Raw genomic sequence first — 13,495 nt, forward strand, 5'->3', positions numbered from 1 at the left:
GACATGGCCTATGAGGTGGAGGGTGGGATGGGCATCCAGGATGTCTGCCTGTCTCTGCAGAACACCCTGGGCACTCCGTTAGACTCTCCTGGCTCAGGAAATCCAGCTAATTAAACTTTTGTGTAAATCAACCCAGGGCATGGATTTCATGTTCACATCTCTGTAAGCCTTCTCCTGAGTTCCCAAAAAGAGCAGCACGGCCCCATGACAGTGAACAAAGGACATGATTGAAGGCTTAATGCTTTTTTTTTTTCTCTTAGTGCTAACAATTAGCTGTCAGGAAAAATACTATTGCTGATAGCTGGCACGTGTGTAGCAAGCATCCTAGATGCCAAGACTTTCAGACATTACCTCAGAAGACAAGACAGGGAACTGGCCACAAAAAACAAGGTTAGATTAGACAATGGCAACTTCCTTCTAGGGCCCTGGGCGAGCATTAGGCGTTCAAGCATTGGGCTGCAGGTATCTCTTTGTCCTTTCAGATAGCCATTTTCTTTAGTAGTTTTTTTAAAAGGCTATCAACATCTAGCCTAGCTGGTTCCAGCATCACCACCACTTACTTCTTATAAAATTATTCATTTTAAAAATTACTTAAAAATTATGAATGTTTTTTTGGCAGGTGGAAGGGGCAATGGTGGAGGTGAGAGGGGCAGAGGATAACGTGTGTGTGTGTGTGTGTGTGTGTGTGTGTGTGTGTGTGGTCTGTCCTCTCTTCCCACCATATAAATTCTGTGGATCAAATTCATGTGATCAGGAGGCTTGGTTGGTAACACTGTGAGCAAGCTCACTGGCAAGAGAAGTATCAATTTTAGCAACAATTAAATTTCCCAGAAAATCCCCAATGGATGTGCTATTTTTGGAGGTAAGTGTTTTTGGTAGATAAAGAGGCTGAGTTTTGTTTTGAACCATGTTCACATTGTGTGTGTGTGTGTGTGTGTGTGTGTGTGTGTGTGTGTGTGTGTGTGTTCTACTTGTCCAGGGTGGAATGAAGTCCCTTCCTCTCTTCTTCCCTTTCTGCTCCCCCCTCCATCTTCTGTTGCCCAGAGCCTCATGCTTTGTTAAATGTCTGCTGAGGTCAGTTCTAGGTGCTTCAGTAGCTTCCTGATGATGGTCACTGGCCCTGTGATCTCAGTTGTCATTTTCCTGGCTTATTAGTTTCAGTTAGACTGCTGGGCCTGGAGAATAATTAAGACGAAGGGGACCCACTTATAATTCATCTTTCCTAAAGCATGTTGTCATCCTCCTTTTTAAAAACCTAAATAGCCAAGCCTAACTCTGTAAGGGAATCATGTGCAGTCTGAATGCCTAACCTTGCTGATCTAGTCTTGGGTCTCCTGGCAGAGACAGGTCATAAGTCATAAGGGTGTCTTAGGGTATTGCTAACTTTTATACGACTAGTTGATTGTTTCCTTTTTATTTATTATTTTAAGATTTATGTCTGGACCATAAATCCATAACTCCAGTTCCAGGTCAGATGCCCTCTTCTAACTTCCATGGTATCAGACATGTGTGGTACACTTACATTTATGTAGATAAATACTCGTACTTTTTTTTCTGAGACAAACTTACGCTGTGTCCCGGCTGCCCTGGAAGTCCTCTGTAGATCAGGCTCACTTTGAACTCAGAGAGATCTGCCTGCCTCTGCCTCCTTAGGGCCACAATGAAAGGTGTGCTCCATCATGCCTGGCCTATGCTATCGTCTTAACTGCTGAACCATCATCTCTCCTCCCCACCTCCTTTCCATTTCATGGCACAGAGAAAAACATCGTTGTTAGGCCTTCCTTAGAGGCTTGGCAGTGAGTTCATCTGGTCCTGAGCTTTTCTTCGCAGATAGACTTTTTGCCGGGCTTCAATACCATTGCCTGTTCATGAATCTATGTAAGTTGTTTATACCCTTTTGATTTTGGGAGATCATATTTGTCTAGGAATTTATTCATTCTTTTTCTAGATTGTCTAATGGTTTTTTTGGAATGTACGTTTTGTAGTTTTCCCTAATGGTTCTCTGGTTTTGTTGAAACCCATAGTAACTCCCTTTTTAGCTCTACCCTTTTATTTATACGTGTGCTCCTTGTCTCGGTCTCTTTGTCTCCCTGTCTCTACCCCTACTCTGGGTTCATTTGGTCACAGGCTTGTCAGTATTGTTTCTTTTTTTTTATTTTTTAAAATAATCCACTCGTGTGATCGATGCTCTCTTAGACACCGTTTTATTGCTTTCTGCCTGGATATTTATTGCTGAATCCTCTTTGGGTTTAGATTCTTCTTGTTTTTTTCTAGAACATTGAGGTCATCAGGCTGTTTGCTGAACTCTTTCTCGTCCTTTACTATAAGCATTCACAGCTCTAAACTTCCTTTCTTTTTTCTTTTTTTAAAGATAGTCTGAGCTGTATTCGAAAGGTTTTGGTAACCTGTCACAGTGGGAATTTTAAAATTTCCTCTCTGATTTCTTCAGTGACTTACTGGTCATCCAAGGACATAGTGTTGTGTCTCCATGTTTTTACATAGTTTTTTTCACCCTACGATTGATTTCTATTTTCTTGCACAATATCCTGGTAAGACATCATTTAGATCCTCTTGTACTGGCTAAGTTTGAATTGTAGCTGGAATGTCCTGAGACTATGGGGTGAGACAAATCTATACTGTGTATCTTATGGATGGGATATTACACAGCTGTCAGGTGACTTTATTTGCTCTGTTCTGTGGTTTAACTTTTAAGATTTCTTTGTTGACTTTTGAATTAGATACCCTCTCTGAGGATAAGCCTAGGGTGTTGAAATGCCCCACTGTTACTGATGGCATCAGGGACCTGTCTGACCTCTATGTCGGTTAGCATGTTGGAATGACCTCTATGTTGGTTAGCATTTGCATGTTGGAATTGGGGGCTCTAATGTTGAGTGCATGTATTTGCAGCCTTGATGAGTTGTTTGGAGTGAGCCCCATGCCTTGTGTGTGCTGGGCGAGCACTGTGCCAGCTTAGCTAAATCCTCGTCTCTAACGTTGTATCAGATACCAGCACAGCTATGGCTGCTTGTTTTTGGTTTCTCCTCCCTTGATACATTGTTTTCCATTCCTCAACTCTGTCTACGGTTATTTTTACCAGTGAGTTGTGTTTCTTGGAGACAACAGATGGTTGGATCTTGTTTTTCTAATCCACTCAGCCAATCTGCGACTCTTTCGTGCTGACTCGAGGTCATTTACATTTAGAGTTATTAATAGTGGTGTTTAGATGACTGTTTTTCCTCTCTTCCCTGTTAGTCTTAGGAGTTGACTGGTTTGCTGTGTTGGCTGTGGTGGACTTCTTCCCAGCTCTCCCTGGTTTGTCTCTCCCTCTCATGAAGTTTATTCTTCCTTGGGATGGTGAGTTCCTTTTTCCGTGTCTTCTACAGTGCTGTTGGGCGGCCATGAACTTCCTTGGTGTGGCTTGTCTTGGAATGCCCTGATTTTTCTCTTCCACTTTTAAAGACAGTTTTTCTGGCTTTAGCACTCTTGGTTGGCAGTTACTTAGTTTCAGTTCTTGAAATACACCATTCCCTCCTTCCCTGGCCTTTAGCATTGCTGTTAAGAGACACAGCCTTATCCAGATGTTTCGGTCTTTGTAGGTAATTTGGCATTTTTCCTAAAGAACTTTTAAATATTGTTTCCTTGTTTTGGACTTTTGACACCTTGACTGTATGTTGGGGGAGATTTTTCTCAGGTCATATTTTTTTGGAGGGTGGTGGTGGGTTCTCTTGTGTTTGGATATGTATTTCTCTATGGGAAATTTTCTGCAATAATTCCCTCAAATAATTTCCTTGAAGTAAGCTCCTTTTTCTGTGGTGTGATGGTTTGAATAGGTACAGCTCCCACAGACTGATGTGTTTAAATGCTTGGCCAATAGGGAGTGGCACTCTCATGAGGCGTGGCTTTGTTGGAGTAGGTGTGGCCTTGTTAGAAGAAGTGTGTCAATGTGGGGTTGGGCTTTGAGGTCTCCAATGCTCAAGCTATGTTAAGTGAGACACAGTCTCCTCTTTGCTGCCTGTCGATCAAGATATAGATCTCTCAGCTACCTATCTAGCACCGTGTCTGCCTGGACACCACCACGCTTCTCACTGTGGTGATATTAGAATAAACCTGTGAAATTGTAAGCCAGCACCAATGAAATGTCTTCCTTTGTAAGACTTGCCTTGGGTCATGGTGTCTCTTCGCAGCAATAAAACCCCAGATGTCTTACCTCCGGGTTCTTAAGTTTGGTCACTTGATAACATCCAGAATTTTTGGTTGTTGTGGTCATGCATATTGGTAGAGGCATTTTTAAAAATGTAATTTATTTACTATTAGGTGAGAGGGAGTCACACAAGTGTCATGGCATACAAATGCCTTGGTGGGTGTGTGGAGGTCAAAGGATAGTGGGCAGGAGTCCATTCTTATGTAGATCCTGGGAATTTAAGTCAGGACTTCAGGACTGGTGGTAGGGGCCTTTCCCCACTGATCTACCTCACAGCCCAAAGCCTGCTTGTTTGGCCAGTTTTGCTTATTGATATTTGAAGAAGGCATCCATCTGCCTTGTCCTCCAGTCTTGATGATGATTCTTCTTCTTCTTTTTTTTTTTTTTAAAGATTTATTCATTTATTATATATGAGTACACTGTAGCTGTCTTCAGACACACCAGAAGAGGGCATCAGATCTCTTTACAGATGGTTGTGAGCCACCATGTGGTTGCTGGGAATTGAACTCAGGACCTCTGGAAGAGTAGTCGGGTGCTCTTAACCACTGAGCCATCTCTCCAGCCCTTGATGATTCTTCTTTTGCTTGCTCAAGTCTGTTGGTGATGCTTCTCACTGTTTTTTTTTTTTTTTTTTTTTTCCGATTAACATTTTTACTGATTGGGAATTTCTCATTATGCACACTGATCACACTTACTTTCCAGTCTTGTCTGATCCTCCTCCACCCATGTGACTTCCCCCACAAATAGGAGGAGGAGGAGGAAGAAGGAAGAAGGGAGAAGGAGAAGGAGAAGGAGAAGGAGAAAGGAAGAAGAAGGGAGGAGGAAGGAAGAGTAGGAAGAAGAGGAGGAGGAAGAAGAGGAGGAGGAGGAGGAAGAAGAGGAAATCCAAGTCCACTTTGTGTTGTCTATGTCCTCACTGTGCAAGGTCAAAATCCCAGTGACCAGCCCCTTAAAGAAAACTGCGTCTTCCCAACCTGCATCCCCATCAGAAGCCCTTGATTGTGGAGAGCTACACTTCAGCATCCTTATCACAATTTTTAAGAGTTCTCTTTGATGGTTTCCTGTCTAAGCTTTACTTTTTAGGGAGTGGGTAATGGTGGTAGGGGTTGTCGCTAAAGCCTTCTATGTCCCCCTTTCTCAACTGTGAGTCTACAGTCATTGATGCCATTGCAAAAGTAGGTAACTTCTGTGCCCTTTACAGTCAGTGGGAGCACAGATCATGGTTTCTGGCAACAGCACGGACCACGGACATCCACATGGTCTTGGCATCAGTACATGCCATGACCTCAGCATGGTCTCCGGTGGCAGTACAGACCACAGACATCAACATGGCCCTTTATTGTTACATAAGCCACAGACACCAGTATAGTCTTCAGCAACAGCCCAGGCCAAAGACATCATCATGGCCTTAAGGTGACAGTGTGACCCACAGACATCCTCAGTGGCCTTCAGTGGTAGCCACGGACATGAACACAGCCCCCAGCTGCAGCAGGACCACAGACCTAAACATAGCCCTTGGTGGCAGCATGGACCTTGAATATACACGGCCTGAGGTGGCTGCACAGGCTATCCACATCAACATGGCCTCTGTGGCAACACACAGCTTTCTTTCTCACAGTCGTCATTCATTGCCTTGGAGCTTTGCGTCTCTCCACTGTGTAAGCACCTCTCCCTTCCTCCATCTTTCCCACCTCTCCATTGCATATTCATTTGTTGTAGTGGCATTGGGAACTGCAGTGTCACCCAATATATACATATCTTCCCAAATAGCTTAACATGCAAATATTCATTGCAACAAGTCATTGGTCTGGTTCAGACTTTCTGTTTCTGATGCACTGTAAATGCTGAACCATTGCCAGGATTTGTCTCAGATGTCCTGCTGTTCCCCAGAGCCAAGTGATCTTGCTGCAAGGCAGTGTCCTGGGGTAGCTTCAGTGTGGGTTTTAGGCTGCTGCAGACCTCTTTGCCTCCCCAGGGCTCAGGGCTCTACCTTTGTGTGTGTAGTCTGTGTGCAGCACCACTACCCCTCTTCCCCCTACTGCCTCCCTCTGTCTCTCAGCAGGGTAAGCAGCATGGGAGCCTCAGCAGCTCTCAGCTGGGGGCCAGCCAGGCCTAGGACTGGCCCTATTCATTGATGACATCTGGTTTTGCAGGACTAGCTCTTTCCTGTGCTCCAGCAGTTTGTAGATGGAGTAGATGTTGGACTGGATCTTGGGCCTGGATAGCAGCAGAGTTGGTCAGTCCCATGCAAGGCTATCACTGAGTTTTTCATTTGATCCATTGAGCTTTTTTTTTTTCCAACATTTTTATTTTTCTTCTAAATCTTAACTTCCTTATAGAATGGCCTTCCATTTTCTGGCTTTTCCCATCCACATTGCTGCTTTTCTTATGTATCTTACTGCCTTTTCTGATATGTTGCTGATTTTCCTCTCCAGATCCCGGACTGTGTTTATTTGCTTGTTTATATCTTCATTTACATTATTGATCATTTTTTGCCAGAAAACTCTGAGAAATCTTCACCCTACTGTAGGGATTCCATATTCCATATGCATCTTGAGATCACCCAATACATATATAATGCTGAATAGTTCCATGTGAAATATAGAGGCATTATAATGTGTGTTTTTGTTTATCCCTCATTTTATTTATATTGGTTATATAGTATTATATACCATTATCTCTCTCTCTTTGTCTCTCTCTGTCTCTGTCTCTCTCTCTCTATATATATATATATACATATACATATATATATATATATATATTTGTTTGGGAAAAGTTTTCAATTAGCAATAATCGTGCCTCGGATAAACCTCATTGGCTACGATACTGCCACTGCGCAAAGCTTATATATTTGTATTATGTTGAACTATTATGGGTTTTTTTTGGTTACAAACTTACCAGTTTTTAATTTAAAAAGTAGTAATACCTTTAACATTAAGTAAGAAAAGAGTATATGACTCAAACCTGTTTCCTCTCACAGTTCCTTCTTCCCTTTCTATTCTGCCGACTCTGGTTTCTACCTGTTGCCATTTTCCTTCAGGCTAAACTCCTTTCTTTAGTGTTTCTTGTAGTACGGTTCTGCCGACAACAAGTTCTCTGAATTTGTTCATCGAAGTCTATTTTCATTCTCATTTATGCTGGAAACGTAGCTGATCTGGATGAGGACTTACAAGAGCTTGCACTTGCCCCAGAGGTCTGTGGGTGACTTGACGTCCTGTTTGTATTTTGTGGGGCTCATTGTGTTTCTTAAATCTGTCAATATTCGCTGCCATATTGTTCATTTGCTTTTTGAGACAGGGTGTCACTTTGTAGCCCTGGCTATCCTGGAACTCATTGTGTAGATCATGCTGGCCTCAAACTTACAGAGACCCACCCACCTTTGTCTCCTGAGTTCTGGGATTACAGACGCACACCACAATGCCCAAATCACTTTCCTGCCATTTATGGAGAATTTTTGTCCATGACCCTTTTTATTCAAATACTTTTTTTTCCTATTTTCTCCTCTTTTGGGGATTCCAATTATATCAATATTACAGTGATTCATGCTTTTTAAGTCTCTTTTTCCTTTTTTTTGAGATCAAGTCTTTTACAACCCAGGCTGACCTCAAACTTGATACATAGCTATTTTTAGTTCCTTTTCTATTGCTATCAAGAGATACCATGACCAAGGAAATTTATTAACAAAATCTTTCAACAGTGTTTTTTTTTTTTAAAAGATTTGTTTATTTCATGTATGTGAGTACATTGTCACTGTCTACACAGATGCCAGAAGAGGGCATCAGATCCCATTACAGATGGTTGTGAGCCACCATGTAGTTGCTGGGAATTGAACTCAGGACCTCTGGAAGAGCAGTCAGTGTTCTTAACCACTGAGTCATCTCTCCACTCTTTTTTTTTTTTAAACAGTTTTTTTTTAAAAACAAAATAATTTAATTGGGGTGTTCCTTACAGTTTCAGAGGTGAGTCTATGACCATCATGGTAGGGAAGAGGCAGATAGGCATGGCACTGGAACTGTAGCTGGTAGCCGAGAGCTTACATCTGATCCAGAGGCATGAGGCACAGAGAGAGAGAGAGAGAGAGAGAGAGAGAGAGAGAGAGAGAGAGAGAGAGAGAGAGAGAGAGAGAGAGAGATTTTGACTTGGCATGGTATTTTGAAATCTTAAAGCCTGCCTTCAATAACACACCCTCCTCCAAAAGGCCACACCTCCTAATCCTTCCCACAGATTTCCACCACAAGGGATTAAGGGTTTAATTATATGAGCTATGGAAGACATTCTCATTCACACCACCACAGTAGTCAAGGCTGGCCTTGAACTTCTGCCCCGCCTGTCCCCGCCTCTTGATTACTGGGATTATAGATGTATTCTACCTTTCATGGCTCTGAAATTTTATTTTCATTTAAACATTTCCATGTCTTATTTAGTTAGATATTTCTATTGATCTGTATCAGTTTTATCTCCTAAATAAATATACTACTCAGACCATTGGTAAGTTTAGTCATATTCAATTAGAATTTCAGGTATTACTTACAGTTTTATATTTTTTTTGTTGAGATTTAAAATCAATTTCTTGATTGTCTTTTCATTAATTTTATGGATGAAACCAATTACCTTAATTGAACATATTTGCGAAGTTGCTTAAAAGCCATCCCCCCCTTCCCTGCTCTTTTAAATCAGTTATATTGAATAACTACTTTTTCTAAGTATGGATCACACTTTTCAGTTTCTTTGCATGTTGGTTGCGGTAAAATTACTAACATGAGCATAAGAAAACATACAAATTCACTCTGGGGAGGACCAGAGACCAGGCTCTAGCTACTGAAGACTGTGCAGACCACCCCAACATGATGGTGATTTTGCTTTGAGTATTTTGATTCTATGATGCTCTCTCTCACTATCTCTATATCTCTATATCTCTATATCTCTATATCTCTATATCTCTATATCTCTATATCTCTATATCTCTATATCTCTATATCTATCTATCTATCTATCTATCTATCTATCTATCTATCTATCTATCTATCTACCTACCTACCTACCTACCTACCTATCTATCTATCTATCTATCTATCTATCTATCTATCTATCTATCTATCTATCTATCTATCTAGTCAGCGGTAACTACAATTTGAATTCTGATCTTTTTCTGGCTGTAGTGATGTGTGGCTCACTCCATTCCTCTTCACCACATTGGGCAGAAGCAACAAGCCAGTGGAGCATCCCTGCTTTGAGGGCACCAGGGGACTCCCTGCAGGGTGCGGTTTGGGAGGTTATGCACGTAGACTTTTCAGTTGTCTATCTCTGTCTGTCTGTCTATCATCATCTATCATCTTTCTCTTGCACACATAAGCCTTTAAATATAGTTTGAAAGATGAACAGACAAAACTCTGGGCTTTATAGTATTGCCAATTTTAATCCTTGTACAGTAAAAATGAAACAAGCCATGGTTCCCAATTCCCTCAGCTGCCCCCACCTCACACAATCCCTCCTGAGACAGCCCACCTCCGTTCTTGTCACCCATGTCCCGGCAACCGCTGGTTACTTTCCCATCACTGTGGTTTTTGAGTTTCATAGGTTTGCCTTTTTAAAGAAGATCACGGGTCATTTAGATCTGTATCATTTAGCTTTTCGAGACCGGGCTCTTCCACTCAGCATCATACCTTTGGGTACCACGCCACTGAGATTCGTCTCAGTGAACACGGGTATCATAGATTGTGCCTCTTTATTCCTAAGGAGCGCGTTCAGTTTTCAAGTAAACGAGTGCCTGTGTATAGAATGAACAGGACGTTTTCAGGTGGACTTCTCATTGGAAGCAGTTTGCCAATAGGCTGGTTTGCATTTCTCAGTTGTGGTTCTGTGATTGGTTTTCTTACAAATTAGTGACACTATTGTCATTTTATTACTTCATGCTGGAATTTCCCCTAAATAATAAAAAAAATTAGTGGGTTTTACTTTAACTTTTACTCTCAGACCACCAGTCCCGAGGCTGTTAGCATTTAAGGGAAGAAAGTACTAACCGTATTATGGAGTGGGGCAGAGAGTGATCTAAAAAAGTACTTGTAAGTATTATACACATGTGCAAAAATCTACAAAGGAACAAACTTGTCTTCCAGATTTCTAAAATCCCAGTGAGAAGGAAAGCCATGCAAACAAGAGTGTCAGCTGCAAGTATTAAACAGGATGGTTAGGAACTTGGACAACCTTGGAGGCTATGAGGATGGCCTCACCTCAGCCTTCTTCAAACCCTGCTTCAATCTTCTCAAGATGTTCAGGGCCACAGTCACCTCCTGCACTGTGGCCCTTTGAAAGCAGGACTCCCTTGTGCCATCTTCTGGTCTTTTGTGGCCATCATTATTTTTGAATAAGATTTTATTAGTACACAGATACTCATATAATTGTTTTTGTACTGTAACCTCAGAGCCCAGGAGTTGTGACTAAAACCTGAATCCCAAAGGTCAAAGTATTTTTTATGATCATCTTTACAGAAACATTTTGTTGACCCCCTATTCTAGAGAATAGATTGTAAACATCTCCTATGACAACAAAACAATTTAATTAAAATTGTATTAGTGGAATTCAGGAGCATTTAGAGTTTTGGCTATCATCTTAATAGCTGCTTAACTGCCCTGGGCTCCAAGGCTTCTGTCTTACTCTTGTAGAGTGGTCCCAGGAGAGACCCAAAAGTATGGTTATAACTAAAAGACTGTGCTAACAATTAGCAAAAGCCAGCCTGCTTAGCCATTTCTGTTTTAGGTCAGGTTCAGGAGTATCCCAAGGTCTTCATTATCTGCATTCAGGTTCTTTGATTGGCAAATGATCTAAATTTGGGTTTTTATGTTCCACCGAGCAGCCGCCGTCCTCAGAATATTTTCTCCCAGGATTTTCAGGACAAGTTCTATCAGGGTGATTGACATTCACCCCTAAGGTCTAGGCTGCTATCAACTCTACTCTTGGTTATTTTGTATCTATCAGTGCCACAGCAGAACAGAGTGACCCATCGTGATTCTCAGAAACTGCTGGGCAGGGTAGTTACAGTATCTGTCTTTGTATTTACCTTTTAAATCATCTTCCAGAAAAACTTGTCTGAAGAAGACACAGTTTCTTCTGTTACTTCCTGGCTTTCCTAGTTAGTGGTCCACCTGTCAATTCTCATTAAGGCATTCTGAGAAGTCACACAAACATGTGTGCGCACACACACTCTTGTACACACACACACACACACACACACACACACACACACACACACACACATCCTTCCTTTTTCTTTTTTAGGGACAGGGATTCTCTTGTTAGCCTTGGCTGTACTGGAACTCTCTCTGTAGACCAGGCTGGCCTTGAAATCAGAGATTCTGCCTCTGCCTCCTGAGTGCTGGGGTTAAAGTCATAAGGCACCACCCACCATACCTTACTTTAAGCCCTTTCCTCGTTGTTTGGACATTATTGTTGCAGACGGTCTCCTGGCTCCATGCTGGTTCCTCTTTGGTGAGTTTTCTCTGCTCCTCTCAAAGGCTCTGTCTCAGGTCTGCCCGTGCTGTTGGATTTCTGATTGTACGTGATGCTGGACTGCATCTCCATTGCATTAGAGGTGATCACATGACTATACATTTCCTTCACAGGATTCTGGTGCCCATATGATCTAGCCATCTGTGGTGACCTAAATAAACTTTGTCTACACTGTTGAACCTTTGGAGTTTATTTTAATTTGTGTGTTTTTTGATACTCAAATGATTTATCCAATATCTTTCCCTGTTGTTCACTATCTTTTTTAATTCCCTGGAATGTTCTATTGCACATAGCTCTGGGGGAAAGTTCTCTCTCTCTCATTTTCTGTTCCTCAGGAGTTTTTAATTTTTGCAAGTTTGGTAGAGCATATCTCTAATCACCTGAGCCTGGTGATTTTCGTTAAGTGTCAGAGGGTTTTAAGCTATTGATGTAATGTTTTAATGCTTGTAGGGCATTTTAGTCTCTCTCTTTCCTCTTGAGTCAGTTTTGTTAGGTTGTGTTGTCCTTAGAGGTGTTTACTTTTTATTTATTTTCAGGTTTATTGGCATGTTCTCCTACCTTTTAAATTTCTGTGGTACTTCTAGTGATGTTGATGCAGGCTTTTTGAGAGCAGCAGGATATTTTGTGTACATTTCCCAAGGTTAAAGACACCAGACCTCACCATGGTCTAAGATCATTGTCACACCAGTGGTGACTAAAGTTGTCTGAATATGCAAAGTGGAAGCAGGCATTATTAAAAATTATTATCAATAGATTTTTAAGAGTGAGAAAATAAGGAAAATGAGAGAAACCCTGGAGATTGGGAGGGGCTTCCAAAAGATGAAAAGACCCTGAACTCCGTCATGTAAGGGGTCTTACTGGGCTATGACAGAAACTGGACAAAGGCTTAGGTATTCCTTATTCAGATTGGCCAATTCTCTAGGCTATAGTGAGCACAGCAGAGGGAAGGCTCACTCATTCCATGCCTGCACCCCTAGCCCAACCATGACTGTGATCATGCATTATTTATATACTGCCTACCCATTAGGTGTGGTTGAAGCCCCTCTGTCTACTTCTGACTGAGTTGTTAGGTATTGATCTTGGTAGCTGACACTGTTACTGTCTCTGACCTTGCAGGTGTCTTGATAGATATCAATTAGGTTGTTCTTTTCCTTTTGAAATCTCCACAAGTACACGACCAGCTGGCAGCCTTACCTTGACAGAGAGTTAACTCTGTCAGAGCCACCAATATACAGCAACTGTATATGTCTATGTCCTTGTCTGTGGAATTATCTAGGGTCTTTATCCCAAAATGGAAGCAGGCTTGTCAGGAGCCATTTTTACTTGTAATTTAGTCTGTTGCCATTGGCTACATTCGAGCTCAGGATATGTAGAAGAGATAAATAGTATCAAGCATGCATTCCCCAGGGAGGTGCATGGAAGCCCAGACACCAGGCCCACCAAATTCTCCTGGCTTGTTCCAGCCTGTCTGTCTGCCTTTTGCCAGGTCTGGTTGGTTGTCTCAGGCTCACTGCAGGCTTCCTCTCATTCTTAGTGCTGGCTTCACTGTTCCAGCCCTCACGTCTATTCCACTGTAATCTGTGTGAGCAGCTCGTAGCTTTTGGGATGAGACCTTTCTTCTTACTACTCAGAAGGAGCTGGCTTCTGCATCAATATCTCTCTTTTAATTCCTGATGAACTCTCTGTATTATTTCTCGTTTTTAACTTTAGTAACTTTTTTTTTTTATGTTTATGCTTTTCCTTATGTCTTCTACACGTTGCTCTCTTTTTTTTTTTTTTTTTCAGAGC

General features: G+C 41.7%; 1 protein-coding gene and 1 pseudogene across 19 annotated transcripts in view; one reads left to right on the forward strand and one right to left on the reverse strand.

Moving 5' to 3' along the window:
- Fam169b (family with sequence similarity 169, member B) overlaps positions 1-13,495 on the forward strand; it is an 89,769-nt gene that overhangs the window by 50,501 nt on the left and 25,773 nt on the right. The window contains exon 1 of one of the 19 annotated variants that reach the window (XM_039101017.2): positions 45-3,354. The exons of the other annotated variants lie outside the window; for them this stretch is intronic. Within the exon in view, the coding sequence (XP_038956945.1) occupies positions 3,330-3,354 (25 nt within the window). The 5' untranslated portion in view covers positions 45-3,329. Of the gene's footprint in view, positions 1-44; positions 3,355-13,495 lie in introns of those variants that run through there. 19 annotated transcript variants of the gene reach the window in all.
- On the reverse strand, positions 6,921-7,045 carry LOC120100494 (U4 spliceosomal RNA; annotated as a pseudogene).

The sequence above is a fragment of the Rattus norvegicus genome, chromosome 1 (assembly GCF_036323735.1).
Source record: "Rattus norvegicus strain BN/NHsdMcwi chromosome 1, GRCr8, whole genome shotgun sequence".
Classification (NCBI taxonomy): domain Eukaryota; kingdom Metazoa; phylum Chordata; class Mammalia; order Rodentia; family Muridae; genus Rattus; species Rattus norvegicus.